We start from the raw sequence: 26,553 nt of genomic DNA, 5'->3' as shown, positions 1-26,553 counted from the left end.
TTCAATTAATTAGACATACTTTATGAATTTAAAATTTAATTGAACCATTAAAATGGAAAATCCAAAAAACTTTAAACAGAAAACACAGAATTTAGTAAAAAAATAAAACATATTTCACAGGGCCCTAAAAATGTAATTTTTGTTAAACTAACTTAATTGTTGTTAAATTGTATAAGTTTCATGATGAGTTGGACATGCTTTTTGATTACTAAAATTTTTAATTAAAATGGGAGTCCAAAAAAATTAAAACAGAAAAAAAAAAAAAAAAATGGAATCCACAAAAATTAAAATGAGAAAATTTAATTTGGGGGAAAAAATTAAATGTAATTTGGGAAAAATAAAATGGATTTCATAGGGCCCAAGTTTTCTCATCTTTCTATCATCTTTTCTCATCTCTTCTCTGTTCTTTTCTCTTCTCGTTCCTTCACATTTATTCTTATTTCTCCTGTCTCATCTAACCTCACGTCTTGTCTTTTCCTCTCCTCTTCTTTCATCTTGTCCTCTCTTCTTGTTTCACCTTTTCTCTTTTCTTGTCCTCGTGCCTCGGTTCTTCTCATCTCTCTTCTCCTCTGTTCTGTTCTTTTCTTTTCTCCTGTTCTCATCTCTTTTCTGACTGGCTCCTATTTAAAGCATCTTCTCTTCTTGTCTCATCTCATCTCTTCTGTTCTTGTCTCACCTCTTCTCTTTTCTTTAGTCTCTCCTTTTAGCATGGTCTATATTTTCTTAACTGCTCTGTTCTCATCTCTGCTTTTCTCCCTCATCTCCACTCCTCTCATATCTGTGTGTTTGTGTTCATATACACCCTTTTCCCTCTGACCCACACTAACATCCTGTTGCATGTTTTCTGTCTCCTGTCGTTCACCTCTCTCTGTATGTTTGTGTGGGTGTGGGCTGAGAAACAGAGCCCTTCTCTGATTGGCTGGCCGCGTTCTGAAGGGGCCGTCTCTCCGCCTGTGTACAGAGAAGGAGAGGGAGGGAGGGAGAGCACGAGTGAGCGCACTGGGGTCAGAGCAGAGAAAAAGAAGCGTGGGCGTTTTGTTTTGCGATGGCAGGGCTGGAAAGAGAGGAGAGCGAGCGCTAGTCTGTTTGAGGCACACTCGTTCAGCCATCTCTCCTTTTCTCCTCCCTCCGCACGCTTGCAGCCCACTCCCTCAAGCCTGGACTACAGCTCGCCTTCTCTCGCTGGAACATTAAAAAAAAAAAAGAAAAAAATCAAAACATCCCATTTACTCACACACTTCATACAGGCAGAGCGTGGAGTAGCTCTCCTCGGTGATGGTGAGTTTCTTCCTTTTGTTTTTCCTGTTTGGTTTCCTTTTCCTTCTGTTTTTGCTCGTGAAATAAAAGGTGGAAAGGAAAAGCGTCAGGTTGAGCTTGTGGAAAGAGTCGGTTGAAGGTGGGAGAGCAGTGTGTGAGAGTTCAAGGAGTAGAGCAAGAGAAAGAAAGTGAGCGTTTGAGAGCGAGAGTGAGTGTGTGACTCTGTCACGCGTGACGCAGATAATAGTTCGCTAGTGCCGGAGTCCTGCATTTCGTCAATACGAGCAGCAGTAATGACCAGAAATGGAGTGATGAAGTGCACTGGATGAGTCAGAAAACTGGGAACCTCCTTGTTCCCGCTTTCCTTCTTTCCTCTGTGTTGTTCTTAGGTGTTCTTCTCACAGCTCTGGAGGGCAGATGCTTCTTTAGATTAGCTTACTAGAATTCTTGCTTGACACTTTTAGCAGTTTGGTGTCTAGGGGAATCCCTGAGCTAGAAGTCACACACAACATTTGATGCGTTCACGTTTCGCTCTATTAGTCAGATGTTTTGAATCTCAACTGCTTATCAGAAACACCTTGCAGCGTTCTTGAAATCTTCACATTGCAGCTTCATCTGTTGGTTTGCGCTTGAAGTGCTGCTCATATCGAAGGCCGTTGAGAAAGTAAAGAAAATGTCCACCGTTTTGAACTTTTTTGCAGCTCGTGCTCAGAAGACTGGGCTCACATGTTGAGGGAAGCCTTGTGTCTGCTGGACTCAATTCAATGATTTTGCTGTCAGATTATATTGATCGCATTAGGAGCAGCTGTAGGCCTGAAACGGACATGACAGCTTGCTTTTCTTTCGCTGGTCAGCTGAGTTTAGCCTTTTGAAGGCTGCGCTAAGTATATTTGTATGGTTTAGAAGCTTTTTTATGAGTAGACATGTCAGTAATTTGTGTCATTATACCTGATGTTAACTCTTCAGGGGCTTTTTTTTGTCTGAAAGTTTTCTTCTCGTACTAATGGAAATACATTCTAAAAACCTTTTACTATTATTTACTAAATTTGTTGGTGAAACATTTTTGCACTTAAAATTTTCTTACACCCTATGAACTGAGTACATGCAAGTAAAAACTGAAGTAAACTTTTATAGTATGATTAATATTAATTTTTAATTTCCTCTAAACCTTGGTAAAATACTCCACACAACCACAGGTATACGTGACTTTATTGTCAATGAGTACAGCAATACAGCATATTTTATACTGTTTTAACATGTATACAATATTGCCTATATTATACAAACATTTCAGTTGTAAAAAAATTAAACATTTAAAAGTAATTGAATTGTAATCAACCGGTCTGTTATCCCATTTCCGCCATATCAGCGTTGGTTTTTGTGCCTGAGATGGACTCGTGCTCTGCGGGTGAACTTCTAACTTCAGACTGCCGTCTCCATAACCTGCTATTAAACAAACAGTACACAGTCCTGAGGACATTTTATCATCCAAATTAATTATATTCATTATCTTTAGGAATAAAGTCATGTGCTTTATGCTAGACATCAGGCGTTTAGATGAATTATATTGCATGCCTGTATGTTGTTTTGCATTAAATAAAATGATTTAAAGTGCAGTAATGATTGTATAGATAAAATAAAACACACAAACCTGAATTTCACAGAGGAAATGCACCAATTCTGCGACTCTGAGAAGAGAGAAGTTGAATTCAAACAGCCCGTGATCACTCAACCGTTGAGTTCCCGTCGGTGGGTGTTGGGAGGGGTTCATTGTTTTAGTTGAGTGAACTAAAAGTGTGTGTTAAAGATTAATAATATTGATTCAAATTAATTGATGTAATATTTGTGGTTCTTGTAACAGATCAGTTTAATTATAAATTCTTAAATACTTTGATGGAAATTTCACAAATATATTTAAAAAAAAATAATTGTTTAGTCAAATACTAAATTCTTTTAGTGAAAAATTACATTTTAGAAAAAAAAAAACTGTTTAGTCAATTATTTTGGTATGTTCAACTCAATCAAGTAAATGATATTCAGAGATTTGATTAAGTTAGTAAAGTTAATTATTGCTGTGATATTTACTAAGCCACTGAATTATTTTTAGATGCTAATCAGAAGCAGATCATTGGTTCATCCTTGTAAGTCATCAGTGAGTTTTAGTTGCTGTTGAAGCATTGTTTTTACTTTTCGCTCTCTTTTTAATGGCGAAAACTCATATGAACATGGCTATTTTTATTTTTATTTGCGTTCTCAAATGTCTCCTCTAGAGGTGTGGGGATTCCCAGAAAAAAGAAATGGAGGATGAATGAGGCTCTCTGTGTATCAAATTGCAGAACATTTTCCTGTTATACACAATCTTTTGAAAGAGAAAGGGTGATACTATTCACTCATTATATCTGTCCTTTTTGTACAATAAGTGTAAAAGTGGCTAAAACGGGTGGATTGTGACATTCCTAAAATTCACGGGCGGGGATGCGGGCGGATAATTAACTCCTTGCGGGCGGGTAGTAGCGCGGATGAAAAATATGCGCAATATTTGTATGTCTAAATTACCATATAGGCAACAAGGATATGACATTTCACCCATCACGTCACCACCACTGTGACAGTGCGACTGTTGTTGATGCTTCTCATAGCCTAGTTGGAGCAAGCGTTGCATCTCCATGTTTTCAGTGCTGATGCGGTCGTGATGAGTTCATGTACGGACTAACATGTAAGGGTTGCACTGCCACTTAAAAGCTGTCACAAAGAACCGGCAAAAAATGAATGATTAGGATTATGTATATAGTATATACATAATCATAGCAAGGAGACATGTTAATTGTTTATTAATAAACAAGTGTTTTCTGTGTCAGTGGCTGCAAAGATGAAGTTGAAGATGCCGACTCGCGATCTTCGCAGTAGTGAACGCGCCTGAGAGAAATGCACATTTCATTCGGATTACATAAGCAGAGCAGTCTGTTTTCTTTCATTTTGAATTGCTCTGTTTAAAAGTAGACATTCCAATAAAGATATATTCCTCAGGTCTGTGAGGCAAGTAGGCTACCTTATACACTGAGTTTTACTTTATTTATGATACGAGCTCCAGTTCTCCCCGGCGCCTCCGTGTCGTGATCATCTATTGTCTGCTATATTTACTTCCTATTTATTAAATACAGGCAATTGGTTGATGAAATATTGATTAAAATTAAGATACAATTAATACAAAACGAAATTAACTTTTAAGAATTTTTTAAAAGTTAAGAATAAAGCACTTTAAATTGGAATGATTTTAGCATGTGTGATTTATCGCGGGCACGGGTCGGGTAACGGGCCAAATACTAACGGGTCTGGGCGGGTGCGGATTTAATTTTGATATTATCATGGGTGACGGGTCGGATCTGGTGCTGAACTTTGCGGGTACGGGCGGGGGCGGGTATCCAAAAATGGACCCGTGCAGGACTCTGATTGTTAATATTTGAAATCAACCCAAACAAACCCACCCCTCTCGTCATTGCTCCGCCTCCAAAACCCATTCTCCAATCCTAACCACTCTGCTCCGAGTCGGTCTCGCAGCCCGGCCTGATCACTGCTGGCATGCGAGGTGAATGCGCTACCAATGATGCTAAACACCTCATTCTCTAGCGGTCATCAGTTTAACTGCAAAACTCTCACTATCTGGCCACTGTTACACACGCAATGTGAGTGGATGTCTGTTTATCACAGCTGATGCACAACAAAATGCTTCACGAAAAATAAAGTGCAGTTGATGAACAAACGACAAGGAAGCACAAATAATGAACGTACAGTACACAAGGAAATACAAACAAGATTTTGTTGTTAGTCGCCAACAGCACAGCAGCTCCAGACAATCAAACCCAGTGTTACTCACATGAGAAGCGGGATCAAAGCAGCATCCGCATCTGTTTTCAGGCCTTCCCACTTAGAGCTCTCCAGCGCTGGAAAGCTTTTCTAATAAAACGCTGGTCCTGAAGCGCTTGCCCAGTCATAAACCTTCATTCCAGTGATATTCTTTTGAGCTCTTTAGTATAGTTTCCCATCACTTGTTCGGCAGTTTTTTTCCCTTATTTTCAAATCTCCCTCTTACTCGTTCTCTCTCTTTGACCATCATACGCCCCCTAATACTGATTGGTTAGACGTTTGTTGTTTGTATCGGCCTGACTAACGTCCAAACAGTGTATTTGAAAAAATGGACACCCCACCTTTAAATTAACAGCTAATGCTGTTGGAACTGAAAACAGTTTCTGTCTGTGTGTGGATTGGAGTACTTTAGTAACCATTGAAACAAGTTCTTCACCAGATGACTGATTTGTTACTTATGTTCCCATAAAACTAAGTGCACTAAATTTTTAAAGGAAAACCTGTTGCAGATACAGGTATATTTAAAACTGAGATTGATTTTGATCAAATCTTTTAAACAACCATAGAAAAATATTATTAACATTAATAATACTATTACATAATTTCAAGGTAATGTTTAATGGAAAACCCACAGTTGTAAGGCAAATCCACATCTTTTAACATGCTGATCAGAAGTACGGTTGCTGCAGTGCAGGAATGACCGAGCTGATGTGTGTGTGTGTGTAATCTGGCCGTAAAGCTGTGTTATTTGGACTGTGGCACAGCGGTTTGAGGTTCTGTGCCAAAGACCTGTCTAATAGCATTCCATCCGCCGATCCATCTGGACACGCCTCTTTCCCATATCCATCTACCAGGACACGCCCCCTCCTTTCTCTTTCCTGTCTCCATCCATGTACTGTGTCCTGCTAGAGGGGCTTTGGGTAATCCCTGTAGGGCAAACCCTCTCTCCCTCTCTCTCTCTCTCTCACACACACACACACACACACACACACAACACACAAACTCACTCATTCTTGGCAGCATCTCTCTTGGACTGCTGTTTCTCCTTTAAAACGATGTGTTACGGCATTAGCCACTGATGCTGGCCTGTGAAAGTAAGGCTGGGAAATATTGAATATTCATTGTATATTTTAAGCTACATTTCATGTCACCCATGTCATCATGATTTTGAACATTAATTTTCTTAGAATGCATTTCATTAGACTACTCTCGCAATTTAGGAGTGAGGTTTTAAAATTCAGAATTTTGGCATATTCCAGGTTAAAACAGCATTAGAGTTGGCAAGTTTGATTCATTCATCATCATTTTCTCACCTTCAAGTTGTTCCAAACCTGTAGGAGCTTCTTTCTTCTGTTGAACACAAAAGAAGATATTTTGAAGAATGTTGATAACCAAACTTTAATGATGGACCCTATTGACTTACACAGTATGGGGAAAAATACTATTGAAGACTATGGGGTGTTTGGTCACCAGCATTTTAAATATTTTCTTTTGTGTTCAGCAGAAGAAAAAAACTCCTAGGTTTGAAACAACTTGAAGGTGAGAAAATGATGACCGAATTTTCATTTTTGAGTGAACTATCCATATAAGGATTTATTTGTACCAAATCAAACTTTCCCAAAGTTCCCATGTTACGTAATTATATATTCAATTTCAAATATTTTAGTTAAAATATATGTAGGTACAAATAGCTGTTTGCTTTTATAGTAATAGATATAATTGAAAATGATTGTGTTAATATATTACAGAAGCCCCTAGAGGTCATGTTCTCTCGTGATCTCGACATAAAAAGTCATTTTCTCATTTCTTCAACATTAAATGATATGTGTAATCATGAAATGGTGGCAGTTCATGTTGTATATTGTTCAGTTCATGTACATAAAGCATTATTTCGAAACTAAATCAACCTATATGGACCTCATCAGGGTCCAAGCTCTGATGGCCCATGACCAAGTAAACACTAAAGGATTAGATCACTTCAGAATTCAAATTTCCTGACAATTTACTCCCATATCATCCAAGATGTTCATGTCTTTCTTTCTTCAGTCGAAAAGAAATGAAGGTTTTTGAGGAAAACATTCCAGGATTTTTCTCCATATAGTGGACTTCACTGGGGTTCAACGGGTTCCAAATGTCAGTTTCAGTGCAGCTTCAAAGAGCTCTACATGATCCCAGACGAGTCTTATCTAGCAAAACCATTGGACATTTTCTAAAAAATAAAATAAAAATGTATATACTTTTTAACCACAAACGCTCATCTTTCACTAGCTCTGCAATACGTAATCACGTTGGAAAGGTCAAAACTCCATCTCATTTTCTCCTCCAACTTCAAAATCGTCTGACATCATTGTTTTACCTTATTTTGTAAAGGCCGTTTGACTTAGTCTTTGTAAACACTGGATCGGTACTTCTGCCTACGTCATGCTTGCAGATTGCAGAGCAGTGCAAGGCGAGCATTTGTGGTTAAAAAGTATATACATTTTTTATTTTATTTTTTTTAGAAAATGGCAGATGGTTTCTCTAGATAAGACTCTTATTCCTCATCTGGGATCATGTAGAGCTCTTTGAAGCTGCACTCAAACTGACATTTGGACCTTCAACCCGTTGAACCTCAGTGAAGTCCACTATATGGAGAAAAATCCTGGAATGTTTTCCTCAAAAACCTTCTTGGATGACATGACATGGGGGCGAGTAAATTATCAGGAAATTTTAATTCTGAAATGAACTAATCCTTTAAGTAAATAAATCATGTTTATTTATAAAATATTTTTCCAGTATGCAGAAACACTACACAGAACAAGCTGTCATATAAATGAAGACAACATGTTAGGAAAAAATAAATGGAATAATTCTTGTGCTGCTGTCAGAGAATGTGCTGTCTGTTTGATTGCTTAGTCTTGCACATTTAACACTTTTTAACACGTTTTTTAATCATATCTGGCAGGTTTAAGAAATGCTTTAGTGGGATCTATAAATAAGCATCTAATAAGCACTTCACAAATTTCTATGTACACTAATTATATAAAACTACACTGTCAATACATCATAGTTATACAAATGAACTAGATCAATGCGTTTGTGTCCATTCATAGAAATGAAAACCGCTAGAAAACAATTAGGCTTAAAAGATTCATTATTCTAGAGGGTGACATTAATATCACAATTTCGACTTTGCCATTAGCCTCTGGAGCATCATAAATTCATGAAACTAAGCTTGTTTGCTCAGATTTGTTCTCCACGTCACTGGAAGTTGAAGAAAAGATCGACTGTCTAATTCACACTTTTTTTTTTATGTCGAGATCACAAGAAAACAAGAAATATAAAATAATAATGTAAAACCTCCTCCGTAATATATTCAATTAATATATTAAAATATAAATTCTAATATTATTACATAATATTAATAAATTATATTGTATTTTACTATTATTAAACATTTTGAATCTTATTGGGTGCAATGAATGTTTTGTTGTAATTATATTTCCTCATCAAGAAATATTTATAAATATTTAAATATTGAGATGTAAATCAAATTTTGCCAAAAGGATGAAAAATATAGAAGAATTGTTTAGGTAAATCACAGAGGTAGAAAAAATGTGTGCACTTGCCGGCTGACTTTAACAACTTTCTTCACAAAATGTTTTTTTTTAATTAATCCATCAGCTAAATTTCTTCTTCAGTTTCTCTCCTCCTCCTCCCCTCTTCCTTTCATTTTCCTGATGTCTGCCTTTTGGATCGAATCACTGAATTTGATGACTAGCAGCTGCAGATCATTCTGCATGCAAATAAACATCCAGGTTTCCGGAAACATCCAGCATTCCGATTAGCATTTCCTTCTTTTTCAATTTCTCTCTTTTCTTACTCCTGCATATTTTAGTTCTCCCCTACATCCAGTTCCTCTGTTTTCACATACTTTAATGCCATTACTTCATTTTCTGGAATGTCCAAATGTCCATACATGGGCGTCTGCCAGGCCAAACTGAAGCGTTGTCCTTTTTTTAGGGCAATTAGAAAGATTGACTGCATAAAACTGGGGTACACAGATTCATCATTGAAATGACTGCAGAGATTTACAGCTCTGCATGCTTCCTGTTTGAAAACAGACTATTTGCTTTAACTGATGTTTACTTCTCTGCTCACTGGAGACACCACTGAAGGATGAAACTGTCCTGACCATGGTATCTTCCGATCATTCCCTTGTTGATTTAGTATTGAAAGCAGAAGAATTAGAAAATGGCATCTTTTTTAAAAAACAAAAACAAAACAAGAATTCGCTTTGATTTTTTTGTTTTTATGTTCAGGGGTAGACAATGAATGAACAGCTTGAATATTGGATTTCTACATGTGGGCGGGAATGAAACGCCCCTTTTCTCTGATCTCTGAACCACGGAGATCTTACCAAAACGAACTCAACAAACAGAAATGAGTCAGGGCTGAAAGAAGGCGGAGCCTCAGCGCATACCTCCTGTTATGTTATCGCCACGGACCAATGGTAGTACGAAGGTGTTTTGCAGCTGGAGCGAGCTTTTCCTGAGAGCCGAACTCTCAAAACGAACTTCGTGTGACTTCGAATGACATCATACCAGTTCGTTCCTTGATTTCGTTTGAAGTATATCAGGGCTTTAACCGGAATAAATTTGGCAACCTACGTGTGAAATATTAGTTTACCTCATTAATATTGATTTAATTCACATTTGCATTCATAACTACCCCCTAGTCTACATTTTTGGCAGTGGAAAGGGGCGCTTCATTCCCACCCACATGTAGAGATCATATATTTAGTCTATTCATCCATTTTCTACCCCTGAATGTAAAAATGAAAAAAATAAAAATAAAATTGTATTACTATTAAAGAAAAATTAAAAATGCATTATTGCTTAGCTAACGTATTGCAAAAGCACATCCTGTTGTTCATACATAAAGAAAACACTGAACCTATTTACTTTATTAAATCATGTTCCTTGTTTTATTATGCATAATTAATCATGTGCAATAGTCCAAAGATGAAAAATTGGGCTCTTTCATCAAATGTACACTACCATTAAAAATGTTTGAATAATTTTTTTAAAGATTTGGTATAAGATTTTTAAAGTGTTTTTGAAAGAGGTCTTTTATGCTCACAAAGGCTGCTTTATTTGGTCAAAAATGCAGTAAAAACAGTAATATGGTGAAATATTATTACAGTTCATAATATTATGTCACAATATTACTGCCTTTAGTTTGTTCGTCATCAAGTGCAGCCTTGGTGTGCATAAGAGACGATGAAAAATCTTAATTATTCCTTTTGAAGAGTACTTTTGGACGATGGTGTATAAAAATGATTTTCTTTTTCGGCTGAGGTCATGATGCTCTATGCTTTATGAACAATTTGACTTCATTCTAGTAGGTAACGGCCACTTTTCACGATTCAGTCAATTCTCAATGGATAAAATCAAGCCCTGCCTAAAGTTTTTTCTTGTTAAATATCCTGATTTTGGAAATAAAATGGGTTTCACTTTGACTTTAATGCGGTAGTGTGATATAATGAACTTTTGTGTTATCTGATGAGATTTTCTTCAAACTGTTGCTCCACCATCACAATACAGTAGTGGATAGTAGACGTTTATGCCAATGTCTGCTGTAGCATCCTTGCAGTCATCCTGAGAATGCATCGAACTGCACTTTGAATAGTTTCAGAACGCAGTGCCACGTGAAATCCAGCTTGCATAACTAGAAGTGTCTGCGCACTTGCGTTGAGTATGTTCTCTTGGCGCCTTCATTAGTTTGCCATCTCTGTTCATTGTCAATAGCTCCGTTTAGTCTGCTGTTTCCCAGCCAGATACAGTTCACACGACTGGAGGGAAAGATGAACAGCTCGAGATGAAGCAGAGGGTTAGAGAGATGGATCGAGAGAGAGTGGGTTGAGACAGATTTCTCATCAGTGGGCAGATATTCTTCATGGCCGGAGACCAACACATCAAGAGCCAAGAGCAGATGGCCTTACGACAATAACATTTCTCAGCTTCTCTCCATTTTCTCTTTGTCTGCACCACCTCTCTTTAATTTTTACCTTCTCCTATGAAACAGTCTCATTCTTTCTGCATGTTTACCTCTTGTGAATGTTAATGGACTTTCCCAGAGATTTGTTTTGCACAATGAAAAACATTTGTGAGGCACTGAATTGTGATTCTAATCGGGCCTTATGTATTTCTTGGACTGTGTGATAGCATAATTTTGTTTTTGTCGAGACGCTTGGCGAATGAGAGTGGAGCCAGATCTGAAAGCCAACAGTGGGACCAAAGCTGTCCTGATACCCCAGTTCATGCAGACCAACTCCTCTTCTCTCTGCTAATGGATCTCTGTTTCTCTTCCTCAGGGCATCTGGCGTATTCCAGTAGATGAGATCGATCGTCCGGGTAGTTTTGCATCTCATATGAACAGATCCATCGTGCTGTTGCTGGATGTTCTGTCTCAACTGAAAGATCACCACACGTTACTCAAAATCTCCCTCATGCTTCAGAGAACCCCTGACCAGGGAAAGTAAGATATCTCCATAACTCAATTCATTGATTTGTTTACCTTGTTTTGTTGTTTAATCAAATGTGCATATTTATTACAGGGAAATATTACATATTTATTTACTTGTAAATAAAAAAAAGATTGTTGGGGTGTTTTACATAAATACCATTTCAGTCTTTCTACTTCAAATCATTGTAAAGAAACGACAAAATAACACATTGAATGTGACATACATTCAATGTGTTATATTGTTATTTCTTTGTAATTATTTGTGAAAGTTACTAGCAATTTCTGAGTGAAAATGGTTTCCTAGCTTTTTTCAAGTAAATCCTACACCAATTCTTTTAGTGTAACCTCTTAAAATATAGTGTTGCCAAACATATCATATCTTTTTATATATTGTGTGTTATAGGAAGTACTTACGAGATGTGGACCGACAACTTTTGGCCAAGCGAGCGTTTTTCTTCACTGTAAAAGTGCTGGAAGACAATCTGGATAAACTCACAGGGGTATGACAACTATGTTCTCATTTGTTTTGGTTTGTCATTAGAAGAATTTTTTTGTTGTTGTGTGTATTGTTTTTGTTTGTTTTTTTATTTTACCACAGAAATCAGACATAGAAGCTTAACAGTGGCCTTGGTGTCATGTGTTTCCTATGGAGACACTGCCATGTTTGGGAAATGAGACTCAAGCCAGATCTGACAGCCAAGGATACGCTTATGTTTGTGCTAACACATTAGTTAATGCCATCCTGACTGCTCGAAGAACAGAGTGATAGCATCGCTCCACTTGGTGCCTGTGCTTCTTTCTTTAAACATCTTTACATTGCTAAGTTAAAACATATTAATTGCAGGAAAAAGTGTACTAAAATGTTGGGTTTCTGACCTTTTTCACTCCTAGTATCACAGTAATCCGAAAAATATTAATATTTATATAAATATTAATATTTAATTCAGCAGAATAAAGATTAGGCTTTTTCTACGGAAGAGGATTAGGGCCAAGCAATAATAAAAAAATAAAACCATCTCGAGATTAAAGTTGATAAATTTCGAAAAACAAAGTTGTTAAATTTAGAGAAAAAGTCGAGATAAAATGTTGAGAATAAAGTCATTAAATTACGAGAAAAAAGTTGTTAAATTTTAAGAAAAAAGTCAAGACAAAATGTTGAGAATAAACTCATTAAATTACGAGAAAAAAGTTGTTAGATTTTGAGAACAAATTCGTTAAATTATGAGAAAAACGTTGATAATTTCGAGAAAAAAAGTCGAGATAAAATGTTGAGAATAAAGTCATTAAATTACGAGAAAAAAAAAATTAAATTATGAGAACAAATTCGTTAAATTATTTTATTTATTTATTTATTTATTTTATTTTTTTATTGCTTGGCCCTAGTCCTCTTCCGTATTTTTCACTGTGACTTTATACACCTAACACTTAAAGGGATAGTTCAGCCAAAAAAGAATATTATCCCATGATTTACTCCGTCTCAAGCCATCCTAGGTGTATATGATTATCTTCTTTCAGACGAACACAATCTGAGTAATATTAAAATATGTCCCGGCTCTCGAGCAAAGTGCATCCATCCATCATAAAAGTAATCCATACAGCTCCAGGGAGTTAATAATACTGAAGCAAAATTATTGTTTTTTGTAAGAAAAATATCCATATTTAAAACTTCATAAACTATAATAACTGGCTTCCAGTAACGGCCGTACACAAGTCTAGTTCCGGCAGAAGAGTGACCTCTAACCCGACGTATGACGTATTGACGAACGTGGAGGCGCAGAGGATAGAGCAAAACAAAACAGCGGTCACGAATTAGAAGTCTAAAATGAGAATTTTCAAAGAGAAATTTGGAGGAGCTTGAGTTTCCCAGCCATATTTGTTTGAACCACGAGAGGCATCTAAGTTTACAATACTCCTACATCCTGCGTTGGGTCAGAGTTCACTCTTCCGTTGGAACATGACTTACATACGGATGTTGCCAGAAGCCAGTGATTGTAGTTTATACAGTTTTAATGTGGATATTTTTCTTACAAAAACCCATCACTTCTCTTCACAACATCTTTATTAACCCCCTGGAGCTGTATGGATTATTTTTATGATGGATGGATGTGCTTTTTTGGGCTTCAAAATTTCAAGTGTCATTCACTCCCAAGAGCTGGGATATATTTTCATATAACTCGGATTGTGTTTGTCTGAAAGAAGATACACCTAGCATGGCTTGAGGCTGAGTAAATCATGGGATAATTTTCATTTTTGGGTGAACTATCCCTTTAAGGCTCCGATATACTTCAAGCGAAATCAATGAACAAACTAATGTGACGTAATTTAAAAAAAATTCAGGCCAAAGCAAAATTCATTCAAAGAGATCAAAACAACTTTTCCAGAAAAGTTTGTTCCGACGTGTAAACATTTATTGATGTAATAGGAAGGTGTGTCTCTGAGGCTCCACCTTCAATGATGAGAAAATCTTCTCTGGTTCAGTCTGTTAAGGATAAACTCGAGTAAAACATGAACACACCAAAGAGCTGCTTTATAGTAGAAATTTAAATTCTAATTGGAAGAGACACTGACACTTTTTTAATATTGTAAAGCTGCATAGGTCTTTCAAAGCAATGAAAAAGTATATCAGGGTCTTCAAGATCTGGCTTCTGTGCCTCATTTGTAGTGTGAAGATGTCTGTTTCAGTTTCTGTCTTATTCTCTCTCAGGTAAGCGATCCCCCGAAACCATCTACCGCCTCTATGGGTGAAATGACCACAGTGGATGTGTCCAATCGGCCTCCAGTTGCAGAGGACACCAAATGCTCCCACACTAGCCAGCCTAAAGCAGGACTCCCCGACATCCCTACGGTCACAGGAAGTGAGACTGGACCTACTGGCATGCCTCAACAACATTCCGCCACACTTCAGTTCTCCCTGGAACCTTTAACTCAGGTGACAGCGGTCACCGTTCACCCCAGAGAAGGTACTTCAGGACTTGGAGAGCCTATGGAGCTTGGCTCGGGATCATGGCCGGGTGCCTCAAAATTCAGAGACCCTCAAACGCCAGTTGACACTGTCCCACAAGAGCAGGGGCTGGTCAAATCAGTCACGGAGGAGGCTGATAAGGTCCCAGAGAGCAGTCGGGCGACGGAGCTGTCGCTGGAGGAGTTGAGCATTAGCTCTAAACAGCAGCAGCTACAGAATCAGGTGAACGCAGCTAAAGGAGCGCTAACTATGGCCACAACACCAACGCCAAGCACACCTTTACCTAGCAGCCCTGAGCTGGCGCTACCGCAGAGACCCAACCGGAAGAGGAAACTGCTGGATGACGTGGAGTCAGGCAAGACGCTGCTTCTGGATGCGTACAGGGTGTGGCAGCAAGGTCAGAAGGGCATGACCTACGACCTGCAACGCATCGAGAAGATCATGTCGGAGACCTACATGCTGATTAAACAGGTGAGAAAGGATGCAAGTAGCGTTGTCATATCTCATTTAAACATGACGTGGCTTTTTGAAAGCTTGTCGGCAGGAACTCGTGACACAAGGTTAATGTTCAACCACTTTCGTGGGGAAATCCCACAGCTTTATGAGGGGAAGTCCGAAAACTCTGTCACATTATAGGACAAAAGTTGTCATTTGTCTTATCAGCGAAATGTGTCTTGGTTTGGTGTTGGACTCCCTGTGAAACAAGCTAAATAGATTTCTGAAGAAAATGTATGTGGTGTTTGTTCTTGCAGAATATGCCAACACAAATCTAGGGTGTTGCAGGTGGTTTCCAGTGTGTCGCTCTGCGGTTACTAAGGTGTTCTGGGTAATTTGTTTTGCTATGCGTTTGCTAGGGTGTTTTGGGTGACAAGCCCATGTCAAAGTCTATGATTACTCCAATCCATGTTCATTGTGCAATTTGAACAAAGAAAAATGTCTGTGCATTGACATGTACCTGAACTTTAAATGGGACTCAACTTTCTTTTTAGTTGTGATATAGTGTCTCAGTCTACATTAAATTCACATTGGAGTTTTAGGAAGCCAAACAATTAGAATATAATAATAATATTAATAATTTTATGTTATTATTATTATTTCTAGTACAATAATAGCCTCTATATATTGTAAAAAATGCACTGTAAAATATATGTAATATGTATTTATTTTTTTGTTTATGTTTGATTGTACCATTCATTAGCACGAATGAGTTATATGCCGTTTAGTAGTTAAAAATGCAATACTTCTGGTTAGGGATTTGAACAAACCTAAATGTGAACAATAGTAATATTGATACTTGCATAAGGAAAAAACGCTAATGAAAGTAATTATTTTAGTTATGAAGCACGCTGTGAAGTGGGATGCCTATTTCATGTTTGATATACCTATACTATGTTATATTATAGAGACATTAAGGCATCCCTGGGGAGAGCGAGCGAGAGCCAATTGAATTCAAATGGAACTGTGGAAAATTACTGGTGTAGCTAATGATAGTGTAGCACACGAGCTCCATAACATTTGTCATCATAGTGCTGAGTCAAGTACACTATTGTATAAGAATTCACAAAGAATCAGTGAGGTCTTAAAGGACCAGTTTCTGGCGTCAGGCTTTTTATTACTCACAGAACCTCAAATGCCCCTGTGTACAGGGTCAATATATTATTAACACATTATAATTTTTACTTAAATTAGATCAATAATTTGAGACTTTTGACATGGGCCAGTAAGTAACCACCTAGTATCCACCCAGAAGACATACAGCAGTGTTCTAAAGCATACTTGACCATTGTGGCAGTGACTATTTCATGGGCCAGCATCATTCACATTTTCTTCACAATATGTAACATCGAGTTCATAAGATGATATTGTGTTTTAAGCAGAGAAAGCCCAGTTCACACTATAAATGTGTCTGTCTGTTTTGGAAAGAAAAATTATTATATCTCATTATGCTCTATTCCCCAATACCATCATCAAGTGTTGAGCTCTGTATTTAATTATGTCAAGGTAAAAAACAAACTAGCAAAGTTGCCATTAAAGTATGTTGTTAGTATGAGAGGTTAATGGCTCTAGCTGGCAGTTTACACACACACACGTACACACACACGCACACACACACTCGCAGCACTCATCTAGTCCATTATCAGCCTCTACCTCTCTAACAGTGTATCACCTCTCATTTCCCCTGCCTGTGTAATTGCATCTGCTCTGAGTGTGTGTGTGTGTTTGTCTCTCTACCAGAGTCTAATTGTAGTGCTTGTCTCTGCATGTGTGTTTATGAATGTTTTGTGTGTGTGTGTGTGTGTGTGTGTGTGTGTATTCTGTGGTTGTTTGTTATGAAGCACTGTCTAATTCTCCCGGTGAAGAACACATCTCTGATTGAGATGACAGTGGAAAGGAGAGAGATTTTAATGTGGCCCCTGGACACTGACTCACTGATCAAATTGGCCCATCTTTACCTCGCTGATTGAGGAAAGGTTGTATGTGAAGAATTTAGCAATCCCAAAGCCTACATATATAATGCATTATCAAGATATTTGGATTTATTTTTTCATTAACTCATTCTTGGATTGCCTTCTCCTCAAAGGTAATGTGTGGTTCTGCCTTAGAATTTGGCTAAAGCGAAGTATCTTGGGAGGCAGCATAATTAAGGCTCCTACTCTTTGTAACAGCCTTCACATTGGGAGCATTTCAGGCAGCGTCTTGATGGCCTCCGTAGACGGCACAATAGGTTTTGGAATTTATAATCAGTTGTATATTCTCATAAATAATGGTAACCACAGTTATAAATGCCCAGGAAATGCAAACAGTGAGCTCAGTCCAAATCAGCAGTAATTAAAATAAAAATAACTTTCTCACACTTTATTCACGCAATCATGTGGACAGATGTTTTTGTCACTGGCCTCCAACAGTCATTAGCATTTATAAATGGTGTTGCGCTTATTAGTGATATTTCACTTTATGAGCTTAAGTGATGATTAAATTCTACCACTTAAAAAGTGCAAATGATTTTATTTTCAGTAAATGTTGAATTTTGATTTAATATATGTATAAAATATGCTGCAATTTCATTGCAGATTTTTCCATATCTGTTCATTGTTTTAAAATACATAAAAAATGCAATTCACACCTACAGTTTTGTGAATACACCTATTCTATGATGGACATTTTTTCCATTTATCAATTAAATTTAATTTTGATATTTTCAGTACAAAAATGTTATTGTCCTGATATCATATTGAAGATAAAAGAATTAATTTCTTGAAATGAACCTTTCAGAGAACAGTTCTTAAAAGAACCATTATTATTATTATTATTTAGTTTGAAGAAAATTTTAATAATCTAAAGAATCTTTTCCACTATAAAGAACCTTTTGTATGATGGACAGGTTTAATGGATGTTAAAGGTTCTTCATGGAACCATTGATGCCAATAAAACACTTTTTAAAATAAAGTCATCATAGAGAATAGAGTTTTCGAAAGTACCGATCTGAGCGCTGTTGAGCGGATTCTTAAATACCTCTGATTGGATCTTTGTGTTCACGGCTCATCAGATATGTCTGTGATTGGCTACAATGATCAAGGTACAGAAGCGTTTGAAAGTGCACAGAAGTGTTTGGTCCACGATAGACGCCTGCTTTCAAACGCTCCAGTGTGTATCTGTGTAAGAGCTCGGTGAAGAGCATCATCAATGTCTATTTACAACATGTTTTTGAAGTGTTGATCATTGAAGCCAATTACAGACGTATCTGATAAGTGCATCAACACAATGGCCAACCAGAGGTGTTTACGAATCTGCTCAACATCACTCAAAGTGTCTCATTTTTTCAATTTCAGTACCAACTTGATACCGAAGTCTGTACTTTTGACAACTCTAATAGAGAATGCCCCAGAAGTCATTAATGAAGAACAGGAGTTGACAGGATTTTTTGGCTCATACACATTAATGCAGTTGAGTGGGAAAGCCAACTAGCAACCAACAGTACAGTGACTGATGTCTGGCCTAGAGTTGTCAAAAGTACCGACTTCGGTACCTAGTCGGTACTGAAATTTTAAAAATGTGATGCTTTGAGCGATGTTGAGCAGATTCGTAAACACCTCTGATTGGCCATTGTGTTGACGCACTCATCGGATATGTCTGTGATAGGCTACAATGATCAACGCTGTAAAAAGGTTGGAAATAATCATAAATGACGCTCTTCAACGAGCACTTACACAGATACACACGGGAGCGTTTGAAAGCAGGCATCTATCGCAGACCAGTCCACTGATAGACGTCTGCTTTCAAACGCTCCCGCTTTCAAAACTCTTTTTTTAAATTCAAACCCGTCCGTGTGCTTTCAAATGCTCCCATGCGTTAATCATTGTAGCCAATCGCAGACATATCCGATGAGCACGTCAACACAATGGCCAATCAGAGGTGTTTACGAATCCGCTCAATAGCGCTTAAAGTGTCACATTTTTAAAATTCCAGTACTGATAGGTACCGAAGTCTGTACTTTTTTGTGAACGTCCCTTTATAACATTAGTGTATGTTACAATGCATTATACTTTTACAAGTTAAGTGTTACCAAAAACCTCATTGGCCTTCTAACCCACCAGAATGCACTGCATGTAGAAAACCTTCAGAACCATTTCCATATTTCTGGTTCATTTATCCCATTTGAAAACATCTGGATTCTGGAGGTCAATTCACGTCATGTGATCATGTGCCATAACGGCTTTCCCATACAAAATCCACATCGCAAACATCCAGTTAAGCTCCAGGAAGTCCTGGATTAAGGCTTTTGCAGCAGCTACAAACTCTGAGATTAACCATGAAACATCACTCCAGCTCTACCACTGCTCTCTGTAGTAATCTTGATCCCTGTAGACTGCAGAGAGGCAATCATCATTTCACATTCTATGCCATTGCTGAAGAAAGAATATAGCTGCATCCTGATTTAAATGCTGTCCATAGTATGCATGATGCAAGATTTGGATTAGTGTGCCGCAAATCTTAGTCAGGGCCTGAAACTGCAGTCTGACAGAAAGGTTTCAAATTTTTGATTTGATCTCTTCATCTGTGTAGATTAATTTACAAATTCAACCAACATCGCTAATAAAAGAATTTTAAGCATTAAAAGTGATGAATTTGCAGGAAAGAGTAACATTTTGTACAAACCTGCAATCCCACGCTGAAATTCAGGCCCTGAAAGTATTATAACAAAAGTGCCTGGAGACAGTTTCTGGTGGAATCCATTTGTTCTTTTGGACTTAAAATTACCCAGAACCCCCTGCACTTAAGCAGAAGAGGAGTTTGTGACTGTTCCCTTTTGACCATTTCAGTTGTAGATAACTAATGAAGATGGCTTAAAGTTAACGCTTGCAAGCGAGGTGCGATCACATTAGCAAAATTTCGAATGGATTTTGTGGGCAAAAAAAGTCTATTGTCTTTTGTCAATAGAGTAGCGATGTATGAAGTACAACTCACACAGAAATCACACAGAACCAAGCAACTTTCTGTTGGTCATTGCGGTAAATTTGCTTGAACTCGAAATCTGCCCTCAACTCAGGTGGATTCCTATTAAAATGACTGGATTTTGTTTATGTGACCACACCTTAAGGGGTCTGTGGTATTAAAGGGATAGTTCACGTTCACCCAAAAATGAAAATTTGATGTTTATCTGCTTACCCCCAATGCATCCAAGATGTAGGTGACTATGTTTCTTCAGCAGAACACAAATGATGATTTTTAACTCCAGCCGTTGCTGTCTGTCAGTCAAATAATGCGAGTGGATGGGAACTTCTACTATAAGAGTAAATAAAACTTGCATAGTCCAAATTAAACCCTGCGGCTCGTGACAACACATTGATGTCCTAAGACACGAAACGATCGGTTTGTGCGATAAACCGAACAGTATTTATATCATTTTTTACCTCTAAAACACCACTATGTCCAACTGTGTTCAGCACTTGCTTAGTAAGATCTGATTGCGCTGTGACAGCGGCAGTGATGTCTAGCACTCATTGAAGTATAAGCGCGAGACATCACTGCCGTTGTCAGAGCGCGATCAGACCTTAATAAGCGAATGCTGAATGCAGTTGGACATAGTGGTGTATTAGGGTGCTTTCACACTTGGTTCGATTGCCTGGACCGAACCAGAGTTCGATTGCTCCCCCCTCCCCCTTCCCCCACTGGACTGTGTTCACATTATATTATTTGGGTCCGACCAGCGGTTCGTTTGCGTCATCAAACCAGCAGCTGTTTACTACGTTGCTTAGTAACGACGGCGCAGGAGAAGGTGGCAAAATGCATAACGTTGCTCTCCTCACTTTCATATTTTTGTTTTTGAACCTTTGCTTTTGTTCATAAGGACACTTGCCTCTATCTGCTGCGACTGTAGTACAGAAGGTGAGCAGAAATAAGAAAGGCTACACTACAGCTCTCTGCTTGCAGCAGGTCAGTCACGCTTGTTGGGAAAGTGAGTTAAACACACACAAACACACATTTTTATCAAATAATACGGCATTAATAGCAGTTCAATACGTTTGCATTCATATCAGAAGCGAACCGTACCGGAGTTCACTTGAACCGCACCCCAGACCACCCTTTTTAAGTGGACTCGGGTACGGTTCGCGGGTGTGCACCCGAGTTCAGAAGACCGTGTTCGCATCATCCAAACGTACCGAACTCTGGCGTCAATCGAACCCGGGTGCGCACCAAAAGTGCTAATGTGAAAGCACCCTTAGAGTTAAAAAATGATATAAATACTTCTCATTCAAAATGATATTCAATACTTTGACCCCTTCCCACAGATTTTGTGCTCAAACCCAAAAAGCGTGCATATAAATCCACATATCAGTACTAAATTAAGATACCTTTCGCTATTTATTGTGCTTAAACAGTCAGATACATACAAAATAATGTCAAAATGCTGGTCTTGGCGAGTATTCACGTAAACACAATCATGAATGTAAACAGTTGAGAGAAAAAACGCATGTGTAACAGTATAATGGATCCGTGCGTCAGGTCTTAAAGTGACAGCAGCCTAATATACCTGCTGCCAAATTATGAGATAATATTAAAAATATCTATATGGCAGTTTTTCCCCATGGTATCAAAATTGTGGACAGTGAAAATGCTAAGTGGCTAGTAACTCTGGAAAACCACTAGAAACAGTGGCTGATGAGTAAAGTAAATTTTATCAAGTCCTGTTGGACACACTTCTCTAACTTCTGAACCTTTTTCTAAAAACAAAAAAAAAGTCTCCACATAGAAATTGTGCTTGCATATGATGATGATTATTATTATTAATTATTGTAAAATGTGGAAATAACAAAGAACGAGTGTGTCCATTTAAACAGTAACACTGGACACGTCAGGCTTCATCATCGGATGTTGTTTTTAAGTGCGCAAACTGTGAGGACTGTGTGTCGTGTGTGCTGTTTCTGAGAGTGTCGTCTTGTGCATCTGAGTGGTGTGCGGTGTCAAGGTTGTTGTGCAGTGTTTTGAGTCATACGCCTGAAATCTCACACCACACGAACCGGAGGAACAAGTCCTTACAGTCTACTCGCATACACACACCAGCCCTCAAACCTGCAAGAAAACAACACACATGCACTCTACACACTGCTAGATTCAATTTCGGACAACTTGAAGTGGGTTTTAGAAATGGCTAAAGGAGTAGTTCAATGTTAGCATTAGCGAGTATCCTAACTCGGCATGTGGTGCCCAGGGTCAGAGTCACATACGTCAGTTAGCTTCCTGAGAGTTCAGTTACTGAAATTAATTATTTTCAATCTTAAAAGGTATGTAGCAATGGTTAGGATTAGTGAAGGTGTCAATCTCTCTGTCTCCTCCTCTCTCCCACACATGATTTAAAAAGAGAGCACCATGCTCCAACTATATGACATAAAACAGACACCAGGGATGCCCAATCTCAGCCTGCTCGTCTGGTTGCCATGACCACAAGCACTCCAGTAAGAGGTCTTTTTAGGCCATTTTGTTCTATAACCCATCAGCCTCTGTGTGTCAAATTTTGGAAGATCTAAAAAAAAATCTATAAGAGCTGCAGAACTTGCTTCATCAGCTTGCCATCCCTCATTTAAAGGGATAGTTCACAGAAAAAATAAACTTTAGTCTTTTTTTTTTTTCACATGTTGTTGCAGACCTTTATGACTCAGTGGAAAACAGCATAAGACATTTTATAGAATATCCTGACTGCCCGTTTCCATGAAAGTGACTGGGTCTGGATCCAAAATGACACAAAAGTAATCCACATGACTATATTCCTAGTCTTCTGAAGCATTCTGGTGGTTGGTTTTGTTTATAATACTCTGAACTAGCATATTACATTTATTTGTGTAAGTTCTTGGTGTTTCATACGGACAGAACTTTGTTTGGCTTGTTCATTTTCAGGACACCATAACGCCATCTGCACATTTTGGCATATCACAGTGCTGGTACAGATTCTTAGTTCCTACTGCATCCTCTCGGGACCTCGGCCCATGTTTGTGTATGTGTGTGCGCTGACTTTTTTATTCCATATTTGTAGATGATCTGATTATGGTCCTTCATTAGCGTGGGTCTCTTCTGCCAGAAATCATCATCAACTGATTTCTGAGAGCTTTTCTGGCAAGTTCCTTGGCTTTCACATAGGGGTAGATAGGGGTTTGTTTTCTGGTGGACAGTCTGCGCTGGCTTCATGTTTGCTTTCAAAATTCAATGAAATGTTCTTTTATACTCTTTGAAGAACAAGTCAAGCTCTTTTTTTAATGCTTTAGGTACAAAGTATTAGTATTTGCTAATATGGACGCTCCGATCGATCGGCCGTAGTTTGGTATCGGCCGATAATCACATTCTGTGACTCAATTGGTAGTCACTAAATTTGGCCGATCTCACTAACCTATTTCAGCTTGACGACGTAAAACCGCAAAAAGTTGCCACATGTAAGCAGTATACAGATTAGGCTTTTGTGCCACATTCTGCTTTGTAACTTCATAAAACATTAGTAAACCATAGTAAATCACACATCTTCATTTAGAGCAGTTTGTCTCGATTCAGATGATCCTAAACATGACATGATGCGTAGATCTTGAGAAAATCCTCACGGAGTAACATTGACGTGCTGCTTGGCTAAAGCTATAGGACTCCCGGGATCTGATCGTGTCGTGATCATGACGCAGTGTTTCCAACTGGTTTGCATCTGGAGCGCACTTGGATTGTATTGCTCAGATTGACAGGTCTTGATTTACCGTATGCCATAGAATAGGAGCGCACAGCTGAAACAGTGCTGGAAGGTCGTCACTTATCAAGCAGGATCTTGTTACTTATTCTGTGTAATTATAAATATTTTTATGCTTTGTGGCGTTTACCCATGTAGTTCTTATGTTCAGTGAAGCACTCAGATCATGTGTTTGGAGAGGTTCCAAATGCCATAACTTTCAGTTGCTTTGAGATGTCAACACAAAATTTGGCCCAGATGTAGTTGACATGATTGTGAACAAGTTCAAACTTAATTTTATGACCTATCCATATATACATTCTAACAGTCATCATGTCAAGCATGAACAATAACAAAATAAATCAATAAATTGCTCAATTTTTCTGGGGTTTTCTCAGCAGAAAGAACCTCCAAATATGATCAAAATCTATTTTCTTCATCCGTTTTCTATCAAATAAGACCATGTACTTTTTTTATAGCATTATACGCCTTTGTTTTTCCAAGTATGCTCTTGAAATCACGGGAAATCCTTAAAAACTTCTTCAGGGTGTAAGGGGAAAACGGTGACAGTCAACAGAGAGCTTACATATCACTTGTATAAAGATTGAATGATCGGCATCGCTTTCAGCCAATCATGATGATGGCCAGAAATCTGTAGTCTGTATCGGCTGCAAAAATCCTGATCGGAGCATCCCTATTTGCTGATGTTAACAGGATAATAGAACAATTTCTTTTTAGGCGATAGTTCACCTAAAAATTAAAAATTTAGTCATTATGTCGTTCCAAACCTGTATGACTGACTTTCTTCGATGAAACACAAAAGATTGTTCATTTCAATGCTAACTGAAACTTTCAAGTTATTTAAAGTGGTCCAAATAATTGTCTATATTGTGCACTATATCTTATAGCCATATTAGTCTTTTGAAGCCATATGATTTGTGTTACAAACATACTCAAATTAAAGCGATAGTTCACCTATAAATAAAAACTGTCATCATTTACTCACCGTTGTGTCGTTCCAAATCCATAAGACTTTAGATCATCTTTGCAAAACTTGCTTGTTGCGTTTGTTCATCATATTTGATGAGCTCTACAAAACCCTAAATCAAATCTGGTTTTCATATAAAGTGATCGTGTCTCTTCAGTTCACTCAAAAATGAAAATTCTGTCATTTACGCACCCTCAAGTTGTTCCAGACCTGTATGAGTTTCTTTCTTCTGCTGAACACAAAAGAAGATATTTTGAAGAATGTTGGCAGTCGTAAATTAGTTGTACCTGAACTGTACCTTTTTAAGACTTTTTTTTTAACTTAAATGACCTCGCTGAATGATTCACTACCCTCTTAGCATGTGAAATGAGCAACAACACCTCTGTCAAATGGACGTTGATTTGTAAATGTGGGCAGTTATATGTTAAAGGGCTCGTGGGTCTGTGGACTGAAGTGGGAGATTTGTGTTGTGAACGTGTATGTCTGCGCCAAGCTCTTGTTCCACTCTAAAATTCTGGAACTGTTTTATTCATATTGTGACTGAATTACCATAATTACAAGATGACAAGATAATTCTTCTCTGAACTATATCATCAGACTCAGAAATTTATTTTCTTTCTATGCTGATGCTTATAATGCCATAAAATAGATCCATGTGCTAGTTGTAAACCCAAAATGATGGTAAACATGACATGATACAAAAAAACTCCAAGTAAACTCTTGTTGTGTGTCTGGTTGTGATAAATGATAACTCTATATTCATGTTATTTCTCATATTTTCTGTCTCTGAAGGTGGATGAGGATGTAGCGCTGGATCAGGCTGTGAAGTTCTGCCAGATTCAAATGGCGACGTCGGCACAAAGACAGGTAGGACACACAGACTCTCTGTCTCACTCCAGGAAATAACACTCACTCCTGCTTTTCCCTCTGGAATGCAAATCCAATATTCTGCCCTCTGCTCACTCTATTGGAAACACAGCAAACTCGCTGGATGTTTTCACATTTGGCTGTGGTACTACCATTTCTCTCTTTTTTTTGCTTCTCTCTCTCTCTCTCTCTCTCTCTCTCTCTCTCTCTCTCTCCTCTCCCACACACACACACACGCCTCTGTCTTTTCTGAGCCATTTATTAGATGCATTAATTATGCACCTTTTGCTAGTATCCCTCCATTCCTCTCGCTGTTCAGATAATGAAAACTTTTGTTGAGCAGAACAAAGAGAGAGATGGAGGATGTGTTTGGAAAAGAATATTAACATACTGCTTACTGCGTACTCACTACATACTAAATACTATCTACTCTTTTAGAAAAAAAATGTCTTGCACAAATTTATGCAAATTAAACAGATAGTCAGGTAGTAGTACGCATCATTGTTGACGATGAAGATGAAATGTCCATATCCAGGTTTCTGTTGGTTAATAATGGATCTGTTTAAGTAGATTTGTGCCGATATTCGGTAATGAGATAAATCGCGATAATGAATATGCACGATATTGTAATCGTCTGCACTTCAGAATACCGTAAATAATAATTTATTACCAATTATTAATTTTTTTACCCATCTTTTGTATAAAAAGATGGGTAAAAAACTTTACCCATCAATTGTATAAAATGCACAACACCACAGAATGCACAGAATACAGATTCAAAAGGACACGTGCACGAGAAGCACATGGCGGAGCCAGTGAAGGAGATGAGCTGAATGAAAGTGCGCGTTCACTCTCTGACAGCAGAGGGCGCTGATGGAACAGCAGCGTGCAGCAGTTACCACGGAAACC

General features: G+C 38.0%; 1 protein-coding gene across 7 annotated transcripts in view; it reads left to right on the top strand.

Annotated features, from left to right (window-relative positions):
• Window positions 1–26,553, top strand: part of cabin1 (calcineurin binding protein 1) — a 127,277-nt gene that overhangs the window by 73,368 nt on the left and 27,356 nt on the right. For all 7 annotated transcript variants that reach the window (XM_067395483.1, XM_067395481.1, XM_067395482.1 and 4 more), the window contains 4 exons: window positions 11,477–11,640; window positions 12,032–12,128; window positions 14,333–15,061; window positions 25,570–25,644. In XM_067395483.1, coding sequence (XP_067251584.1) covers window positions 11,477–11,640; window positions 12,032–12,128; window positions 14,333–15,061; window positions 25,570–25,644 — 1,065 coding nt within the window. The remainder of the gene's footprint in view (window positions 1–11,476; window positions 11,641–12,031; window positions 12,129–14,332; window positions 15,062–25,569; window positions 25,645–26,553) is intronic.

Source organism: Chanodichthys erythropterus, chromosome 9 (assembly GCF_024489055.1).
Source record: "Chanodichthys erythropterus isolate Z2021 chromosome 9, ASM2448905v1, whole genome shotgun sequence".
NCBI classification, from domain to species: domain Eukaryota; kingdom Metazoa; phylum Chordata; class Actinopteri; order Cypriniformes; family Xenocyprididae; genus Chanodichthys; species Chanodichthys erythropterus.
This window is presented reverse-complemented; position numbering and strand designations above follow the sequence as displayed.